Raw genomic sequence first — 15,041 nt, 5'->3', positions numbered from 1 at the left:
GGTGGGGAGAGAGAGAGAGACAGACAAATTTAACACCCCGTTCGTTTACGCTAAAATTTAGTTTAGGCAGAAATATTATGAGAAAAAAATACTGTTCTTGTGACTAAAAAGTAGCTCAAGCGAACAGGGCATAAATCTCTTTCGAGTTGCTGTATTTTGGTGCGGGAGCAGTTTTACATCTGTGTCTCATCTATTGCAATTCCACAACAAGGAAATCTGCAGAACCTCTCCGACTCAGTACAGAAACAAATCATCTACTGAAGTTCAAGAGGATCTAGCAGTCGTCAAATTACTACAGAGAAATTATTTATTTGTCCCCTACGTATACATGTGGTGCCACAAAACTACGTACAGCCTTCTGATTCTGATTCAATTAATAATTCCCGCTCCGATGAATTCCAGGTGTCTGTTGCGGCAGCTGGAAGAAGATCATGGGCTGATGCTGTATGAGACTTTAGTGAGGCCTTTCTTGACTCTTATGTTTGTTACCTGATGGAACATAGGAAATGAGGTCAGCTTCTCCAAGTCCTAACTCCTAAGGTATAAAGAGAAAAATGATGCACAGCATATGTCAAAAGTTCTTTGACTCTATGTCAGTTTATCTGTCCTGACAATTTCTGTGTATGCCAAATTAGGTAGCATGAGTACCATCAAGTCGAAAAATGAGAAAAATGATGCAAATCATAGGAATCGAGGGTCATGAATGCACTAGCAGGACGCCATGTACATTGATGGCTTACTAGAAACACCCAAATGTCCAACTACGGTGCCCTCCACTCAAAATATCATTTGCATCGAATATCATTGTTAGGATTCATTCACAAAAGCCATTCTACTTCCAAATTTCGTGATGGAAGCTATCGTTCAGCTCATGCCCCAGTTTCTAAGACTAGTGGATAATTCTGTAGGAAATTTTGACAGGCCTGGGAAACCCAACTGTGAGAATACTAGTGTGGCATAAATAATAATAATAATTACCTTTAGGCTATTGATGATTGAAATGTCAGCAACATGAGTACCACCGCAAGGACCACCAGGATTATCCCCGAACTTCACAATGCGAGGAGTGCTATCCTGCCATGAAAACATAAGGTCGCGAACAATGTTAATGAGAAACACAAAACTTTGAAAAATAGACATCTACGCTAGAATATTCCCGATTAAAATCTAACTATTGATGCTTGATTACAATGATAATTCAAGACGTACTCACACATAGAAATGCAACCTTATGCATTTTTCAGATGCAAACGCACATATACTCCCTCTGATTCAAAATACTTGCTGTTTTAGCCTTCTGAATTTCTTTCAAAATACATGTCGTCCTAGAACTTCTAGGCACTTTTTGCTCTTTATTACTTCCTTTCTTGCCCTTGCTAAATAAATATTATCACTCTCACAAATAAATGAATATCTCTTTCCATTTTGGCATAAATGAAGAGGAATAAGTTCATTTCATCCACTTCCTTAATATCTGTGCACAACTCTAAAACATGTATTTTGAATCGCGGGGAGTATCAATACAGTGATGATGTCAACAAATCAAGAGATAAGGACAATCCTTGAGTAGGAAGTAAACTGGAATGATATTTAATAAAAAGTCATTCAAATGTATACGATCAATGATGCTGGTGGAATGTACATTTCTTTCAAATGTATACAATCAATGATGCTGGTGGAGTGTACATGTAGTACAAGCAAAGATAATGCATCTAAGAAAGTAAGAAGTCTACAGGACTAACCTTTGAAATGTAGCTAGGCAGAGAACCTCCGCATAATATCGCTGCCTCCTCATAAGGAAAAACAGAAGCTAAGACCTGCAAAAAGGGTGAACACTTAAAGACGACAGAATGGATGATATGCACTTCGACATATTCAGCTTGTTTATCCACCTTCGCTCCTTCTGAAATTAGCCTATTGGCTTCCCTTTCCAGTTCATTTTTCTTAACCGGTATTTGATCTGGAGGAATTACTCCCTTATACTCAACAAACGCTCTACAAAGAACAGAGACACAAAACAGTTGTCTGATCAACAACTGTAATCCAACTAAACTGGCATAAATGCCAGCAGTTAGTTTAAACAACTGGACCCAAATGCTCGTAATACAAAGAACAAAAGAATAAAGGCACTAAAAAATAAGTAATCATACCCATCAGGAAAATGGTAGCCTTTCCCAGGTTGCAGATGAAAGAGGCCTACATTGTGGATACAGATGTCCAACAAATGCCCAGCAGAATGAAGCCTGTAACATTACAGAGATAGCATAATGAGAAGTAAAGCTTAGACATTCAGAAATAATGAAATGACAACGAGCAGACAGAAATTGGGTGATGAAATGCTGAAACTGCTTATTACACTGAGCATCTATGAGCTGAATACATCACTTCTTACTTCTATAGGCATTCCTTGTGGAAATACAAGTATGGATCATCTGGCCAGGATGTCAGCTATGAAATAATGTTAGCTTCAAGCAGCTTAACTAGTTAAATTGATTGCAATTTGTAAATACAACTTGATACATGGGTGTCCTTAAAGACTCAAAGCTCTTCTAATAAGTAAATGGGAAGGCCTCAAGTACACAAAGGAAAGCTTATATACACAACAGAACCATTCAGATAGCATCACCTTGAATTAAAGCTGCGCCGTTCTGCGTCAACCTCCAAGCTAACGGTTTCCTCCTCTTTAAATCCAATCCCACATCCTTGTTCCGTGCCCTCAAATCTTCCATAGTGGAAAACCTGGGTGCCAATCACAAGATGAGAGAGGCATGGCAAGTTAAAAAATCAGAACTCCTGCGACAATCTCATGGTTCATGAACAAGTTTGCAGCTTTTGTTGCGGATCGCGAAAAAAACCCGGATCCTCACCACTCCGTCCTTCGCCCGCACATCCTCGACGAGAAACCTGGCTCCGCCGGCGGAGATGACGCCCGTGTCCGCCGGTTGGCCGCCGCCCTGCGGGTGGAAGACTGTGGCGTCCAGCACCACCGCTACCCGGCCGCCGTCCTCCTGCGGACACCCGGAGCTTAGCTCAGGCCGGGTCCAGCCTAGGGTTTCGCGCCTACGGCGGAGGAGAAGAGGAGGGAAGGGAAAACCTGGTGGACGGAGAGGACGGTGGCGGAGTAGCGGAGCGCTCCCATATCATCGAAGTAGACAAGCCTGGTGGGGCCCGCAGGCCTCGCCGGTGGAGCCTCCTGCGCCATGTTTCCGTGGAGGCGGTGGTGGGAGACTGGAAGTGATCGCCGCCGGTGACAACTGACAAGGAAGTTCGGGCTGGGGTGAGGAGTACCAGGCAGCGCCAAGTGGTTCAAATCAAACGCGCAAGACGCTCGGAATACTGAAGATTCTGAAGAAATGAACGTGACCTGAGAGGCAATATATAGCCCGCGGTGACAGAAACTACACGGAAGAATACTTCAATTACGTGCTGTTTAGAAAAATTTTAATGGCGCAGCCAGTCAGATGGATGGTCTCATCATGGCCAGGCCTGGTTTCGAGGTGCCTTCGTTCTTTGCCCAGTTTTCTGTTTGTCTCTGGACTGTTCTGGAGATAAAAAGGATTTTGCAAGGTTATTGCTGGAGCAGGTTGGCTTTGACGGCTTTGCGACTTTGACTGCCCATTGCCCCCGATAAACTGGGAATTTGGGAAAGGTTAACGCATAGTACCTCTCTATAAAATGCTACTCCTATATTATCATGTATCTGTCTCCCTCGCTTCTCGCTTGGTTCTGGAGACACCCCGAACTTTGACGAACCATAGACATCCCAGGAGCTAACAGCTTCCACCTTCCAGAGTTCCAGTCAGTCACCTTCCACCAAGCTTCCATGAAGCTTATCTCCATTACACAACAAGCAGTGGCGGAGGTTGAAACTTTTTGAACTTTGATGTTCCACTGAATAGAAACATGTGAATAGTGCGGAGTTCAGAGAGAGAACTCATATAATTGCCACGCGCATTACATTTCTCGAAGAGTCAAACTCTTTTAAGTTTAACTAGTTATATAAAATAGTACGGTGCTTATATCTCTAAATATGTTTATATTATGAAAGTATATTCCACGATCTATATGATAATGCTTATTACACATCATATTTGATCAAATTTAAAAGAGTTTAATTCCTCGATAAGTGAGATATACGCTTATTTTGGGATGGAAGAGGTACTAGTTAATTACAGACACCCTCACCTGTAAAGCTATACAAACAAAAGCGTATCATTTTAATAGTATTTCATAGAATTTCATTATTTACACCTCCTTTCCTTTTCTCGTTTTTGGAGACAAAGCAGATAATACAAAGATGAACATTAGCCCTAAAAACTAGAGACTACATTGTCCTGATCTTGTACAGTGATTATTGAAGAGAACTGAATGTCTGAATCTTCAGGGGACACGCTGACATCTGCACCAGTAAGCTACTCCACCGCCTCTGCCTTGCGCAACAGCGATTTCCTCATCAACATAAAACCAAACAAAGAACGGGTCCTTTGTGCTGGGTTCCCTATCATCATTGCTGCTTCCAAAGCCGATTTCTAGGGGACCCAATGGTCCAACCTTTATGCGAACCTGCTCGAAGATGAATGCGAGTATTTTCTTTTTCCATGATAACCTCCCTTCAAACGTTAAGCACCCAATAGGGCCCAAATATATGCCATTCTCAATCCGTTTGCCCTGCAGATAATAATTACAGCAGTCATATATCAGAGATCAGCGCATGTTTGTAAGGTGCAACCAAGAAAACCTATAGTGGACTAACAGTGTACGAACTTTCAAATTTCATATTTAAGGCACATAGAGCTACGTTGGTTTAGCAAAAATGTTTGTTGCAGTTGGAAACACGTTCTTTCATGCCTCAGGGCTCAGGATATCATGCTGCAGGGCATCACTATATTGGTACTGCTTGACCTCAACTGGGCATATTGCGCAATGGTGGTCATGTATTGAACAGTGCTTACTTTAGAGAGAAATGTGAACATATGATGACTACAAAAAAAAAGATGTCTACATGGATTTCTTGCATTGTTCAGCAGAAAGAACTTTACAGTGGCAGATAAGAAACTGTTTGAACTTTGAACAGACATAACAAATAAACAAACTATCAACATGGCAATTCAAGTACTTGATTATTCAGGTACCACTGATCATCAGAGCTAACATATCATAGCATCATCATGAGGAGCTGCCATGAGAAGCTCACCGCAGCATCGAAGCGCTGGACTGCAGTCACTGGAAAATACTGTCCTTTATCCAGCCGACCCTATATATACAGACATTAAATCAATCAATCAAGCAGCAAAACATAGAACTTAATCCATGACCCATTAAACGTATGGGTCGTCACCTTTGCAGTGAAGATAAGCATCCATGTCCTGCCTGGAGACTCAGTACCACCAAGTGTCTCAAAGAATGTCGATGTGTCAAGTTTCGCCTTCTTGATCTTGGACAGCGCCGAGAGAATTTCCGGTGCAGGTACTTTCCTTGTCTTGGCTGCCTTCTTGAGCACCTTCACACTGTCCGCGACAGCCTACTCTAAACCCACATCAAGAAAATGGTTTTTACTAGTTGCATAACAGGGCACCTTGTAAAGAACCATGAAACTTTCAAGAAATTATGAGGCAGTGGCATTAATGGCTAAATGCCTAAATGCTACGTTTCAAGAAATTAACCATGCACATTTTCCCTGTGAATTTAACTAGTACATGGAAAATTTCATTATTCAAGCAAGTTGGATTTTTCTTTCTTTCTTTCTGATAGAGACCACAGATTCTGTGGCAAAAAGTAAAACTGAAGTTCAAGAGATGTGAAAGACAAGTAGTGCCAAGAGACCAAGAGAATGATGACAGTTTGCACCTTTGTCACTGAGACTGCACCGAAGCAATTCATTAACACAGGTAGGGTAAAAACGTTAGAAATTTAAGCGCAGGACAGCGAAACAAGTTAAGAGGAAACGCTTGGGCCATGGCTACATCGCGCAACCACAGAGTGGAAAACAGATGAGCACCAAATTATAGGCGCCAGCAGCTATACGACCCCGTGGATACTCACCGACAGAGGTTCCTGCGGCGAGGACGGGGGGGACGACTCTTTCTCGACTTCCGGCGACGCGGCGGAGGAAGCAGCGAGTGATACGCAACGGCGACAGTTGGGGGAGCCGTGGAGATGCAGCCGTGGCGCGGTCTGGAGTCGGTACGGGAGCGGAGAGAAGACTGGAGTGAAGGCCGTGGAAGCTTGGAGCAAGGCTGACGACGCCATCGTCGTCGTCTTCGTCGTTCCTTGGACCTTGGTTTCAGATCGAGAGAACGGAGCTGCAACGGTGTAGCGTAGTGCGGGGTTTGTGTGGCGGTTGAGGAACGAGGACGGGAGAGGAGCGCGGAACTCTTGGTCACCATGGCACCGCGTTGACGTGGGCAAAGCTCGGCTGCTTGCCTCACAGCACCCACGGTGTAGTTCAAAAGCTATCTTTATAGACTCGTTATCCCTCCATCCCTAAATGTCTATTATTTTCGCTTCTTAATAAACATTTTTTATTAAATATATATTAAAAAATATTAATATTTATAATATATAATTAGTATTATTGATAGACATTTAAATCTAGTTTTTTAATAAATTTATTTAGAGAGAAATATTGCACGTATTTTCTATAAATCGAGTCAAGGTTATCGATACGTAAATCATGGCGACAAATATTTAGAAACAAAGGGAGTATACGACTGAGCAAACGGATCGAATACTCACGGATATCATTGGATACTCACGGAGTCACGGATATTATTGATATTATATCTTTTTATATTTCTATTAAGATTCAAATATGAATCGTTTTAGTTATGTCAAATATGATATAAATGGAGATCGATATCATAAATATGTGATTTGAGTATTCAGATATAGAAACGGTATTGGACGTTGAATATTCAGACTCAGATATATAGGTTGTTCGTTGGTTGGTTTCTAGGGCCTTGTTTAGACTGGGTTAGAAATCAGTATTTGGCACTGTAGCACTTTCGTTTGTATTTGACAATTATTGTCCAATCATGGCCTAATTAGGTTCAAAATATTCGTCTCGTAATTTACAATCAAACTGTGTAATTAGTTATTTTTTTATCTACATTTAATACTCCATGCATGTGTCCAAAGATTTGATGTGATGGAGAGAGAGTGAAAAAACTTACAATCTAAACCAGGCCTAGGCTGATAAGCCCCGTTGATGCTGATTTGTTGTGAAAGAAAAATATTATACCATGGCTGATAAGCCCTGGCTGACGAACAGTCTGATAGATGGGTCTAAACTCCTCTAAACATGTTCAAACTAGGATACGGTCCTAAAATATCCGTACTATTTGCACCCAGCTGACCCTAAAAGCATACGAGTATTTTATTATTTTAGGGATTGTAGAAAAAAAAACCTTACAAATTTAGTAGACTCTCTACGCTCCAAAATTAGGGCATGTTTGGTACAGGTGAACTTCACCGAAAATTGGTTTCTCCGTAGTTTACGCTAATTCATTGCTTTGTTTCATTTGTGCTGATTGTGCGTGGTGATACCGCTATTTACACGAGGGACGGCCGTCTTCCTTGCTACCCACCGTGTTTTTTCTCGTCCAATTTTGCCATTTGTTCACGTTGACGAAAAAGAGAAATCGAAGGGCATACATTTAGGTGTGAAAAATTATACGGATATTTTCGCACCATATTCTAATCCGTTTATAGGTGTTTAAATCTGTCTGTATTTAAGTTTGGATATTCAACGTACGATACTGTATCCATATTGTACTCAAATCACATATTTATTATATTGAGATCTAATCGTATCCTATAGTTGACACTGTCCGTATTGAAATCGAATAAAAAAATATATCGTATCGTATCTGATCTGATTTCGTCCGTACATAACACCTCATTCGGTCATCGCATAGGCCTCTACAGCTTTCATTCACAAAAAAAAAAAAGTTATTTGGATTCATGACATTATAATTTTCAATGTTTGGAGAAACGCATTACTATTTACCTATTTTGAAGCATGCCACTATAATTCTTCGTTTCCCACAAAAATATCACTGAATACATATGGACATAGCCTGAGCCCAGCTACAGACGTATACAAAGACGTATACTTCATCACCCCTGTCACTGACACGTGGGCCCCACATGTCATCCTCTTCTTCCTCCTCTCTCTCCCCATCCCGACGCGGCCACGCCCACGGCGAGCAGCAGCAGCACGCCGGCAGCCTGCGAGCAGCAACAGCACGCCGAGCAGCAGCACGTCGGCAGCAACACGCGGTTGAGCAGCAGCACCACGCCGCAGGCGAGCAGCAGCACATCAGTTAGGCCGCGAGCTCCGTGTCGGCCGCGTCCTCGTTGCGTCGCCCGGGCGGTGAGCTCCGCACCGGCCGCGTCCTGCTGCTCGGCTGTGGCGCTCCCATCGCCGGCTGCTCGCCCGCGGCGCGTGGGGTCACGACAGCGGCTCGTCAGCTCGCCCGCAAGCCCGCAGCCGCCGCCGCTGGCAGCGCCTGCCATGGCCGTGTCGGGATGGAGAGAGAGAGAGCCGGAGAGAGATGAGGAGAGAAATAAGAAGATGACATGTGGGGCCCGTGTGTCAGTCATAGGGGAGATGAAGTATACGTCTTCGTATACGCCTGCAGCTGGGTCCAGGCTGTGTCCATACGTATTCAGTGGAATTTTTTTGTGGGAAATGAAGAATTGTAATGGTCTGCTTCAAAATAGATGAATAGTAATAGCGTTTATCCAAACATCAAAAATTATAATGGCATGAATCAAGTAAACAACAACAACAATAAAAAAAAGGCCTCTACTCCCTCCGTACTAGTTTATCTGTCGTCGTAGCGACAGTAGAGTGTCTCAATTTATCTGTCGTTGGCTACTCGTGTCGTACTGGTAGTAGCTGTACCGCAGCGCACCACGCGTTGTCGACCAAGGCAAGCCTTATCCCTTCCCTCCCCCTTCCCAGCCTCACACAGCAGCTTCACACACCACGAAAAAAAGCATCCTCATCGGCCTCATCCCCAATCTCGGCGGATCCGCAAGCTTGCCGTCGTGGCCGCCCTTCAACGACTCCCCTCCGCCAACATGGTCTAGCGCCGGGTCACGCGAGCAGGGAGCGCGGGCTGCTACTCCGCGCGCCGCCGCCAAGGCTCTACGGCAGCGCACTGCGCCTGCCTCCTCTGACCACGCCTCGCTTGGCGGCTCTACGGCAGCGCACTGCGCCTGCCTCCTCTGACCACGCCTCGCCCTTGCATCCTGCGTCAGCTCACGGGAGGATAGACACTAGTTAGTATTAGTTTAGAACAGAGAGAATAGACACCAAAATTTCTTAGATGTTGCTACACATTTTAGTAGTAGGGAGGAAGTAAATTAGAACATAAAAATTGAGGAGATAGAGTGAGGCTAGAGAGAACTGCTTCACAAAAGATTATGAAACTTTTTGATGTGGACAATTATTGTTGCAAACATAACTTGAACATGCGTATTGAATAATCACCTGCATGCATATTTTGTTCTTCTTCTTCATGTGGATCATTTAAATCAAATGGATGGCCAGCATTGTCACCTGGTACAGAAGCAATCTGTTGATTAGAAAATTGCATTGTGACCCACACATGTGAGTTATTGTCCCCTCTCATTCCAAATTAATTTTGAACTTAAGCAAATATGAGCTGCATGCCTTACACAAAAAAAAATTAACTAATGTTGCTTGCAATTTTATGAGACAGAGACTACACCAGTTGATACTGAACAGAGAGAGGATATAAAGGAGCCCTGCTGTAAAAACTTTCAGATGACAGGTATACACTAAAAATTCCCAAATGATCATAGTGATTTTAGCAAAGAGGAACTAAAGCACCATTTACTAATTTAGGAGAGAGAGACTATAGAAAACACCTGGTATACAAGAGTTTTTGGTGAGAAAATAGTAGCAATAACTAAGTAACATGATGTTGCTTCTGATTTTAGAATCGAAAAATAAACAAGAGCATAGAGAGAGAGAGGGAGAGAGAGGGAGGGAGGGAGGGAGGGGAAGAGGGAGAGGGAGAGAGAGATGAACTAGTTCAAGTTTTGGGTACAAACAGATGTGCTTACCTTGATGAATTTATGCTTGTTCATCATTTTGATCAGGATGGAGACCAAAGTGGTCAGCTCCCCAAACTTCATCTACAGCCACTACATCTTGATCCTCTTCATGTCCGGCAAGAATCTTGTTGAGATCAGGCACCTTCTCTCCTCCCTCATCTGGTAGTGTGTTTAAGTCTAGCATGAAAGATGGATGAGAGGTGAAGGTTCAAATGAAGGCAACGAGAGGGTCACCAGGCTTTTATTTCCTAGTATATGGTCGAGAAATGGCGCTGGTGGCAATAGTTTGAAGTTTCAGATTGCTTTGGCCGTGTAAAATTGGCGCTAAGTGGTTTTTGCAGCAATGGTTTGAAGTTTCAATTTGTTTTGGCTGTAAATTTGACGCTAAGTGGTGTTTGCCACCGAGCAAAGTGTATTTTTTTGTTGTCAGCATTAATTTTTTAAGAGAAAAATATTGTACTACATGTTTAAGTGTGAAAAGGTGGATGCCAATGCAGATTTGTTTATTTTAAAAAATAATATGGTGGATAGCATTGATGACATGTGCATCCAAATTCATAGTTGAGAAATGATTGATATGTCAAGAACCTTGTTTTTCCAAAAATCCCTAAAAAAAGAAGAAAGTATCCCTCTTTCTATAAGATTTAATGAAAATTAATAAATCTTTTAATATAATTGCTATGCTTAGTGTGTGACTCATTAGTTTTTTCTTTAGGGTCAAAAATAAAAAAAAAATTGTCTGAACCCTACTAAAAATAGAAAAAAACTTAGTAATGATAGAAAATTAGTGTCTTTGGCCACTCTCTGGTATCTGGTGGGCTCCGACGACTAAGGCTGGATAACGAGCCGGCTCGGTTCGTTTCGGCTCGGCTCGTTCTGGCTCGTTAAGATAACGAGCTAGCTCGGCTCGACTCGTTATCCTAACGAGCCAGAAAGCCAGCTCGGCTCGGCTCGTTAAAAGCTTGAGCTGGCTCGTTAAGCTCGCGAGCCAGGTATAAAAAATACACAAAATATAATATTTGCATTTATCTAAAGTTTGAGAATAATAATAATACAAAAGAAATGAATCTAACAACCTTAAATCGAATAAAAAAATTAATATGCGCTAATATATATATAAGTATAATAAAATACTATAGTATTTATGCATCTAACTGCCTTAATTGATACTTTTTTTCCTGGAAGCTTGGCTTGTTTAGCTCGTGAGCGGCTCGCGAGCTAGCTCGAGTTGGCTCGTTATAGCTAACGAGCTAAAATCTTGACTCGGCTCGGCTCGTTATCTTAACGAGCCAAGCCGAGCCGAGTCAAAGCCAGCCACGAGCCGAGCAAGCTAACTGAGCTTGAGTTTTTCGTCCAGCTTTACCGACGACAGGTAAACTGTCTGGGAGTACAGCTTTCGAGCCTCGCGGGCGTCCAGCACTCCAGCGAGATCCGTTGCCGGCCGGCACCTTCCCCTCCCCCGTCCTGTCTGTTCTTCTGGCCACGCGGGTGCGGACCTGCACGCCCTGCAGATCGCCGACCACCCCTCGGCCACCCTCCATGCTCCTGCGGTCCGCGCCGCGCCGCCTCCACCTACTCCGCCCGCACCACCTACGCCTCCTCTCCGCCGCTGCGCTCGCCTCCGCCGCCCCGGCCCAGCTCCCAACCGAGTGGGCCGAGGCTCCGCTTGCCTGCGTCCGCCCGGCCACCGCCGACGCCTCGCTCTTCCACGTCTCGCTTGACCTCTCCGCGCACCGGAGGCTCCTCGCCTCCCACGCCGCCGCCGGCCAGTTCCTCCCCTTCCGTCTCCCCACCGCGCCATACCCCATCTTCCTCGCCATCGCATCCCCTCCTCCCCCACCCCCCACGCCCGAGGCCCTGGCCGGGTCAGGGTCAGTCTCCTGCTTCGACTTCCTCGTCAAGCGCCTCCCGGGAACCCCCTCCGCGCGCCTTTGTGACCTCCGCCCCGGCGACCTCGTCCATGTTGGCGCCAGCGTCGTCGGCAGCGGATTTGACGTCGCCAGGATAGCCGACGCCCGCGACGTTCTCGTCTTCGCCACCGGATCCGGGATCAGGTGCCTTTGTACCCCTGCCCTTTCCAACCGACTGTCCTTCATTTGTCAAACCCGCATCAATTGCACTGCACCATGCACAGCTGCTCCATTTTAGGTCTCAAATAATCCTCAGTTTGATGCAATTCGGAATCGTGGCGAGAAAAAGGAACAATTACTAAATTGTGATAATCATATGGGGCGAGGGTGCCATCTGGATTATTTTTTTTTTCAAAAAAAAAAACTCTTTCAAGAGGGCAGGGGAGCTCCTGCAATTCACTTAATAAGAAGAGAATTGATCTGGTTATAGGGAAACTGGGCCCAAAACCTTACAGCCGCACGGTTTGTTAGTAGGAAAACTCGGGAAAAAAACTAGGCACAGCGCCCCAGACAACAACCCTCCTGCAAACACACAGTGTGTCATCGTTGCCGACCTTGTCAACAAGCATCTCCGACCTACAAACAGCAACACTACAACAAGGCACATCTAGGAGGAGAAAGCAGCACGTCATCGTTGCCCAGCATCGCCGCACCCCACAGCGAGCACGTCACCATTGCAAGCTCAGACCAAGAGTGACTGCAATGCGCCGCAAAGCAAGCAGTGGCACTGAGGAAACATGGCCTTGTAGAAAGAACCCAGCCTTGCAAACACATTGAGACGCCCCACGAGAACCAACTATGCTGGATTATTATATGTATTTATCCAGTATCTATTGTGCGAGGTATTTCTGGTATTGCTTCCAACTAATCTTGATCCATAAGTTCCTCCTAATCGCTTAACCAACCATTAGTACTCTTGGACTTGGGAATTGGGATGTAATCAGAACATGCACATGCTCAGTGGAAGATATAAGCGTGAAAAGGCATTAGCTGCAAGATATTTATTAGGTTTTCACTTCTTCAGATAAATAAGCTATTTAGTTGTTGCATGTCTGTTCTATACTGCCACTATACTGCCACATGCCACGCCAAGCAATTTACCAACAATGCCCTGTTCTTGATTGGATTGCGCTGTCCCTTCGATGAATGAGCAATACCATTCCCATGAATAGCTTTGTCAGATTTATTCAGCTGCAAACATCATAGAAGCCTGCTCTCTAGATAAGTTATGTCTATGTTATGAAAGAACAGATACACCCTTGTCCTAAGAAGTCTCTATTAGTGTATGGACTATTCAAATGCGTACAAGTACACTTGTACAAGACATGCAGATGTACACACATTGGAATATATAATTATTCTCAGTTTCTCCTTCACATTTGTTCATTGCAGCCCTATACGGTCACTTATTGAGTCAGGTTTTGCTGAAAACAAAAGAACTGGTGTAAGCCTCTTTTATGGGGTTAGGAATCTTCAGAGGATGGCATATCAGGTAGGTAGGTTTATGTCAGCTTAGTTGTACAGCTGTATATTGTCATATTCCGTATGTGATGGCTGCTGACTATGTGCTCTGACAGGAGAGGTTCGATGATTGGGAATCCAGAGGAGTTAAAATTGTTCCTGTCCTCTCAAGACCAGATGGTCAATGGACAGGTGAGCGAGGTTATGTCCAGGTGCTGTTATCTTTTGACTCCCGTGTTATTTATAGTTTGTTGTGTTTCTGTGTGATATAGAGTTTGTTTTGCATTTTGTAGAATGTGTTCTCAAGGATGAAGAACATTGTAAACCCTTCATCAGTGGGAGCAATTTTGTGTGGGCATAAACAGATGACTGAGGTATGGTAATTTTGCTTGTTTTCCTCTCATTTTTATCTTAGACACTCGCGGTAACTATTAGACACAAGTTGGTAGCACCTTCTACATTCAGCACTTTTTTTTGTACTGATGTGTTACAATGTTCTCTACTTCAACATGTTTTTTTCTCTTCTGAACATGGAAACATTAGAAATATTCTTATAATAGGGGCCTGCATCAATATGTAATATAGGCTAATTATTGGAAGCTTAGAATTTTTCTCTACTACAAGGTTTTAGTCTGTTCATTGTTAGGCACATCTACCTCGCATAAATCATAAAGTTGCACGCCATTGTCATGTTTTGAACCATATTTTGTTTGTGCTGATCTATAGTTCAGTGTGTCTATTTTTGGCAGACTAAAATGACTAGAAGTGCAAGTTTTGCAGCACATACATCTTGTAGAAAATTGTACACCTAGTACATTCATTCCACATTGTTTGATGGTTGTCATTCAGGATTAACACCCATCCAATTTCTTTATGATAAATGTTGTCTTCCATGCTTCCTTGCTGATCTTATGTAAATGTTCGTATGATGTAGGAAATCACAAGAGTTCTTGTTGCCGATGGTTTGTCAAAAGATAGGATCTTAACTAACTTCTGACCGCTAGTAGGACACTGTTCCATCCTTTTTTGGAGGCTGTACCATTTTTGTACTACAATACAATCGAGCAGCAATTCTTTAAAGCAGTCCGAGTGCAGCAACAGGAAGACAGTTGCGTGCTTACAAATAAGGGCAGTTCATTTCCCCTCCATGTGACCACAATCACCATATTGGCTTATTGTTGAATGCCTGATGTAAACCTCAACTGGTACTAAGCATCTGAACCAAGGCCCTAGTTGAGATTGTTTTGTAGCATCTGAGACATTGATCAGGGGATACAGATGTAAGGCGCTGATGTACAAAGAAAGGTCCTTTTTGGAGAGAAAAAAAAAGGAGATACAGATGTAGCATTATTTTCAGTTAGTATATGTTAGAGCAACTCCAACAGATGTGCTAAAATAAATAACCAAATTTCATAGTTTAGCTCTTTTGTAAAATATAGAACTCAAAAAAGAAGAGTTTTTCAACAGACTTGCTATTTCTCATCTTGTATATTAAAATATTGCCATGTCATCAACTACCAGGGACCTATTCCTAGCCCTTGAAACTTTCCACGGACCTATTCATTCGGACTTGTCCAGCAA

General features: G+C 43.4%; 3 protein-coding genes across 4 annotated transcripts; 1 reads left to right on the top strand and 2 right to left on the bottom strand.

Annotated features, from left to right (window-relative positions):
- Positions 1–122: 122 nt before the first annotated feature.
- LOC136451740 (uncharacterized) lies at positions 123–3,607 on the bottom strand. Its single transcript, XM_066452426.1, has 8 exons — positions 3,095–3,607; positions 2,868–3,008; positions 2,627–2,739; positions 2,151–2,243; positions 1,893–1,995; positions 1,743–1,817; positions 979–1,074; positions 123–489 (listed from the first exon to the last, which is right to left on the bottom strand). The coding sequence occupies exons 1-8, from the start codon at positions 3,200–3,202 to the stop codon at positions 430–432; spliced, it is 789 nt and encodes a 262-aa protein (XP_066308523.1). The 5' UTR covers positions 3,203–3,607; the 3' UTR covers positions 123–429.
- A 605-nt stretch (positions 3,608–4,212) lies between these two features.
- On the bottom strand, positions 4,213–6,432 carry LOC136451739 (uncharacterized). Its single transcript, XM_066452425.1, has 4 exons — positions 6,043–6,432; positions 5,339–5,521; positions 5,195–5,254; positions 4,213–4,668 (listed from the first exon to the last, which is right to left on the bottom strand). The coding sequence occupies exons 1-4, from the start codon at positions 6,247–6,249 to the stop codon at positions 4,381–4,383; spliced, it is 738 nt and encodes a 245-aa protein (XP_066308522.1). The 5' UTR covers positions 6,250–6,432; the 3' UTR covers positions 4,213–4,380.
- Positions 6,433–11,500: 5,068 nt separating this feature from the next.
- Positions 11,501–14,947, top strand: LOC136451738 (fruit protein pKIWI502-like). Of its 2 annotated transcripts, XM_066452424.1 has the most exons (6): positions 11,501–12,143; positions 13,392–13,491; positions 13,577–13,672; positions 13,754–13,834; positions 14,210–14,297; positions 14,395–14,947. In XM_066452424.1, the coding sequence occupies exons 1-5, from the start codon at positions 11,629–11,631 to the stop codon at positions 14,270–14,272; spliced, it is 855 nt and encodes a 284-aa protein (XP_066308521.1). In that variant the 5' UTR covers positions 11,501–11,628; the 3' UTR covers positions 14,273–14,297; positions 14,395–14,947. The 2 variants fall into 2 exon arrangements, with proteins under 2 accessions (XP_066308521.1, XP_066308520.1); XM_066452423.1 differs by lacking the exon at positions 14,210–14,297 and having other exon boundaries at positions 14,395–14,941.
- The last annotated feature ends 94 nt before the right edge of the window (positions 14,948–15,041 follow it).

Source organism: Miscanthus floridulus, chromosome 5 (genome assembly GCF_019320115.1).
Source record: "Miscanthus floridulus cultivar M001 chromosome 5, ASM1932011v1, whole genome shotgun sequence".
Lineage (NCBI taxonomy): Eukaryota > Viridiplantae > Streptophyta > Magnoliopsida > Poales > Poaceae > Miscanthus > Miscanthus floridulus.
Note: the sequence above shows the minus strand (reverse complement) of the source record. Positions and strands in the feature narration are given on the sequence as shown.